At 34.5% G+C, this 6,000-nt stretch overlaps 1 protein-coding gene across 1 annotated transcript in view; it reads left to right on the plus strand.

The window, feature by feature from the left end:
* DPH6 (diphthamine biosynthesis 6) overlaps positions 1-5,441 on the plus strand; it is a 178,577-nt gene extending 173,136 nt beyond the window's left edge. Inside the window, exons 8-9 of the mRNA XM_003900739.5 lie at positions 2,740-2,827; positions 4,135-5,441. Of these exons, the coding sequence (XP_003900788.2) occupies positions 2,740-2,827; positions 4,135-4,188 (142 nt within the window). The 3' untranslated portion in view covers positions 4,189-5,441. The remainder of the gene's footprint in view (positions 1-2,739; positions 2,828-4,134) is intronic.
* Positions 5,442-6,000: the final 559 nt, after the last annotated feature.

Below are 6,000 nucleotides of genomic sequence, written 5' to 3' on the forward strand. Positions count from 1 at the left end.
TATTCACATGAAGATAGATAATTGAAAAATCATCGTGAGTTTCTGATAGTTTCACTAATTAGTGTGCAATTGTGAGGATAGTTAACAAAGTTTAACTGTACGTTCATTTGTTCAACAAATATCTAATGAATATTAGACAGTGTACTTTATACAGAGCTCCGGGTGGGGTAGAACAGGATCAGGCAGACAAAGATGAACAAAACTGGTTCCTCTCTCAGAAGAAAGGCACACACACACGTAATTATAATGTAGTGGATGTGTTATGAAAGGGCTATAAATGGGATACTAAGCACATAAAGGAGAAAACTAGCAGTGTCTGAGGATGTCAGGGAAGGCTTCATGGAAATAACATTTGAGATGTCTGAGGATAAGTGTGAGTCCGTCGGATATATCTGTATACCTTTTAGTGAATACAGAAACCATATGTTTGAGCAAGAGAGGTAAACAGTGGTTCAGTCCCAGCCTAGCATAGTTGTCCTTTGAGAGGAGAGGTGGGGACAAAGACCATGGCTGAGTCTCAAGAGGGAATACCATTTTTTTTGTTTTTGAGGTCAGAGGCAGGGCCCGACCCCACACCTCAGGAGGCTGGTATCAAGGAAGAGAGGCCCAAGTCAAACCCAGCTGCCCATTTAATGTTGTTAAGTATGGGTGAGCCTAGTGTAGTGATGAAAGAGAACATGGGCCTGCTCTTGGCTGTGGAAAAGACCTACCTATATGACAGGTGGTAACTGCTGCACTGACTAATGGAGAAAGGAAAGGAGGACAGCCAGCTGGGAAGCATTTTTGCTGTGGCACAATTGTCTTAGTTTTCTGGATTAATCTGAGGATATTCTGACAGATTCTGCTTTCAGGATTCAGAGAAATCCATGAAGCAAAGACCAGAGTTCCTTGAAGTTTGAGTATCATTGAGAGCAATTGTGAGTGGTATTATTCTGCTTGAAACTAAAAGCTGTTCATTTGAAATCTAGTCTCTCCTGGTTGACTCTTGCTTTGTATAAGTGAATGAAATGATGTTAGTCAATTAGAGATTATGAATTTAATAGAATTTATAAAAACCACAGTCGTCTTCATTTAGTGCTCAGAATGTCATATATTCTCTCTGGATAATAATCCTGCTTCAGATCATTTAAGCTATTTGCTGTCATCCCTCTGTTTCTAGTGGGGATAACTGACGTGAGAAGGGAGGACCTAAAACCCTTTCTACTGAGATAGTATTAGTTCAGATTAATTATAGGTTTGGCACACCCCATTGTCAAGAATATCAGAACCAAGCTGCCTGAATTAGACATGGATTTAAGGCTCAGGGTCAATGTCCAAGGCTAAGGTCTGGAACAGATATATTGGCATTTAATTTAAGAGTAAGATTGTATAATAGGAATTGAGGTTTGATTCAAGAGCCAAGATAGGACCAGAGCAGGCAACTGTGGAGGAAATGGAAAAATGGTAAGACTAGGGCTAACAAACCAAGCTGGGGTCAAGCCAGAGGGGCAGGTGGTAGCAAGCAGGAGGGCCTTGTCTGTACTTCCTCTTTGTGCTGCTCCTCCTCATCATACCTGGAGGCATCTTTGGTTGATTTAGACTGTGAAGGCAAATTATATGTTTCCATCAGGATGCTGAATCTTTAATGATTCTATGTCTGTTATAAGTTGCTTTCCTTTTAATGTCATGGAAACCTTTTTAATGTTATTTTTTCTAAGCAGTAGAAAGATACGTATTTTGATACTAAAGGTTCATGACTGATAATTGGGGTTTCTTATCATCAAATGTACTTTTTTCTTGATCTTTCAAGTGGAAAGTAAACATTTTGCTTATGAAAGTTTAATAATTTGGATCCAAATATTTTGAGATTTCTTCTATTGCCACCGAGTAACTTTACATGACACAAGTCGATTCAAAAATATTTTTACATTAGCGACAAAAAGTCAATGTCAGGATTTATTTTGCTGTACTATAATGATCAAAAGGCTAACTATTAAAATAAACAACAGAAGTACTTCCCAAGGCATTAAAGTGATATGAGGAATTTCTATTTTTAAATTTTCAGTTGAAGTTCAAAACATTATTACTCTCAATAAATAATAAAAAATAATTAGTTATTAGAACTTTACACGTAATCTTAGTTATTCATATGTGCTTTACAGGGTATCTTTGATAAAAATCAAGTTAATTTGCATGTATCCATATGGTGCCAGCATGCAGTTCATACCATTTTACCTGAATGTGGTAATTACTATGTCAGACAATCAATTTTAATAGCAATGATACTGCAGTGTGAAGAGTTCATCTAGAGCTTAAAACCATCACCAGTACTGCTTTTGTGAAGGATAATTGAGACTTTGTGTGAAACACTGAATGAATTACCTCTTGAAAATGAAAAGAATAATGAAGATAAAGCACTAATGTTTAATGCTTAGCCTATGCCAAGCAAATATGTGAAAATGAAATTGAACAGGAATTTAAGTCTTAAAATTGTTCAGAGAGCTTTGAGTGAACCTGAAAGTTGAACTCTTATGTTCTTATGAAGATAGAAAGCCTCATTGTTTTTTCTTAAAAGCTTAGTGTACTTGAACCTTTTCCCAGTGAAATATTGGATTATTAAAAATATTTATTAATGACTACATGTTGTATACCAATGGAAATAAATATATAACAAGAATGTTCAGTCTCTTCTAGTCAGTAGGAGTGATTTGTCACAATTTTTGTAGCAGATAAATGTATTATAAAATTCTTGTATTTCAGGGATTCGTCAGAAGTAGTCATGCATTCAGCTGATGCATTTGCACCTGTGGCCTATCTACGCTTCTTAGAATTGCACTTGGAGGACAAGGCAAGTAAATCTAAGACTCACAGTGATTTCGATAGAAAATTGAGATATACGCATTGGCTTTGCATATAATTCTGTAACAACAGATGACAGGAAAAAGAAAATTGATTTTTATCATTAGTGTTTTTTTTTTCAGCTCCTCAGTCAATAACTAAGAATTTTACAAATGCTTATAGTTTTGAGAGTTATATATGATACAAAAGATATTACACTTATGAAAAGTTTGCAGGTCAGTTAAAAAGGGAATAGTATATACATTAAACAATGAGAGGACAATATAAAACCAAATATTAAATCATCTAGCAGGATCACATTTAAGTTACCGTACATAAGCATTAGGGTAAGGGTTTGAGGCTAAATTGGATCATCATTATTCAAAGATTAAGAGAGGAAAAGGAGAAATGAAACCTTTACAAAAATATCCAGGAAAAGAGAAGTACAAATGGAAGATGAAAGTGAAGCACAATTACAATAAAGAGTTTTATTTTAAATATGCGATCAAGATAACAGTAAAATTTTAATTTAAAGATATCTTGTGGAATAAAGTTCTGGATTATATTTCTTGATTGAGAGGTCTGATCCTTCAGATGTTGCTTTATATTAATTACCATAAAAATGATAGCTGAAATTATGTGAAGAAATGAGTGTAGTGACAGAAAAGGATTAGAAAATGTCTTATGTATAATTAGTGTTCTTTCCCCCAAGTCTTGAGGCACACCCACAGTTACATATTTTACATCATAGGAAATCTGAAGGAGTAAGAGGATTAACAAGAATTCGGCAAAAGTAGGAAAAGAATGGTAATGCCAAAAATCTCAAGATGAGAGGGTTTCTACAGGAGAGGATAATTGTTGGTGCCAGTTCTTCAGAAGAATGACAATGGGCAGGATTGAAAATAGGTTGTGGAATTGGGCTAGATGATGACTATTGGTGACCTTTTATCAAAAAGCTGGTAACCCCCACAAGAATAAAGTTACACTATCCAAATGTTTTTCAGGTTTACTTGAACCCCTAACTTGTAGTTTTCTGCTACTTTTGCTACCATGTACACATACACAAAGTCAAAAGCACTGAATTCATGTGTAGACACTCCAGCCATTCTATGTTCCACTCTACCCGAATAGCTCACTGTTCACCTTGTTGTTTTGATATTTCATTAGTCTTCGGTATGATACCTCAAAGAAGTAATACTGTTATCTGAAATAGGCTGCGAAGATAACAGTATTTTAGATAACAGTATTACATCATTGAAGTGTCATATTCACTGACACTGAATAAATATGGTGCATTTTCCTTCTTTTTTTTTTCAGGTGTCCTCAGTGCCTGACAACTACAGAACATCTAATTATATATATAATTTTTGAAAAGTGTTTCAGAACATTGTTCATTAAACCACCATTTCTGTACAAAAAAATTGCACAGTGTTTTCTCAGTTACTATGACAGTTTTTTTTTTTTTTTCTTACGACTCCTTTTTTTTAGAAAAACATACTTTCATTAGAAGAAGTTAATGGAACCATTTATTAATTGGGAAAATGTCAATGGCGTGTTCATTAATAGTGCCAACTTTTTTGGGGTTCACTCTCTCTTGTTAACACATCTTCCCTATGACCTTTTTTTTCTTTTATTTCATCTATAAACCCCATTTCTGTAGCATTTCTTTTTTTATCACACTAGTTTCTTTCCCTCCTCTCTTTCTTGCTGCATTCCCTACCAATAATGTCATGATGGAGAGGCATTTGAAAATGATGAAAAGATGGTCACTTTATTTAGCCAGTCAAGCTTATTCTACTGGGTGTCGCCAAAGTGATTTATCATTTTTGTTTTAAATGTATTCATGATTGAAGGGTTTCAACATTATTGGACAATTATGAGGCGTGTCCTTAACTCTTACAAGTTATTTTATAACTGATTTTTAAAATGCTGTTTTTCTGTATTGCCTATGTTGACCTTAGGAAACTTTTACTAAAAAATAAAATTTATGTTTTAGAACAGTTTTAAGTTCACAGCGAAAACAGAGCAGAAGATGTGGAGATTTCCTATATACCCTCTACCTCCACACATTCACAGCCTCCCCTACTGTCAATGTCCTATAATAGAGTGGTACATTTGTTACAGCTGATGAACCTACATTGACACGTTATTATCACCCAAAGTCCATAGTTTACATGAGGGTTCATTCTTGGTGTTGTACATAATATGGGTTTTGACAAATGTGTGATGACATTTGTCAACCAGTGTAGTATTATACAGAATAATTTCACTGCCTTAAAAAGTCCTCTGTGTTTTACTTATTCATCCCTCCCTCTCCTTTAACCCTTAGCAACTGATCTTTTTACTGTGTACATAGTTTTGCTTTTACCAGAATGTTATGTAGTTGAAATCATACAGTATATAGCTTTTTAGATTGGCTTCTTTCATGTATTAAGATGCATTTAGGTTTCTCTATATCTTGTCATGTATATGTAGCTCTTTTTTTTTTTTTTTTTTAGTGTAGAATAAAATTTTATTGTCTGGTTCTACCACATTTCATTTGTCCATGCACCTACTGAAGAACATCTGAGTCGCTTCCATGTTTTGGCGATTATGAATAAAGCGACTATAAACATCCATGAACAGGTTTTTGTGTGAAGATAGGTTTTTAAGTTTTCAGGTGTGTAAATACCAAGGAGCACAATTACTGGATCATATGGTAAGATTATGTTTAGCTTTGTAAAAAACTGCCACACTGTTTTCCAAAGTAGTTGTACTATTTTGTATTCCCACCAACAATGAATAAGAGATTCTGCTGTTCCACCTCCCAACCAGCATTGAGCATTGTAGGTATTTTGGACTTTTGCCATTCTGGTAGGTCTGAAGTGTTCTGTCGTTGTTGTTTTAGTTTGCAACTCCCTAAAGATATATAATGTTGAGCATCTTGTCATGTTTATTTGCCATCTGTGTATCTCCTTTGGTGAAGTGTCTCTTCAAATCTTTTTACTATTTTTAATTGGGGTTTTTTTCTTATTATTGAGTTTTAAGAGTTCTTTGTATATTTTGGATAACAGTTCTTTATCAAATATGTATTTGCAAATATGTTCTGCCATTCTATGTTGTGTGTCTTTTCATTCTCTTAGCAGTGTCTTTTACAAAGCACAAGTTTTTAATTTTAAGGAACTCCAGCTTATCAATTCTTTT

The sequence above is a fragment of the Papio anubis genome, chromosome 7 (assembly GCF_008728515.1).
Source record: "Papio anubis isolate 15944 chromosome 7, Panubis1.0, whole genome shotgun sequence".
Taxonomy (NCBI): domain Eukaryota; kingdom Metazoa; phylum Chordata; class Mammalia; order Primates; family Cercopithecidae; genus Papio; species Papio anubis.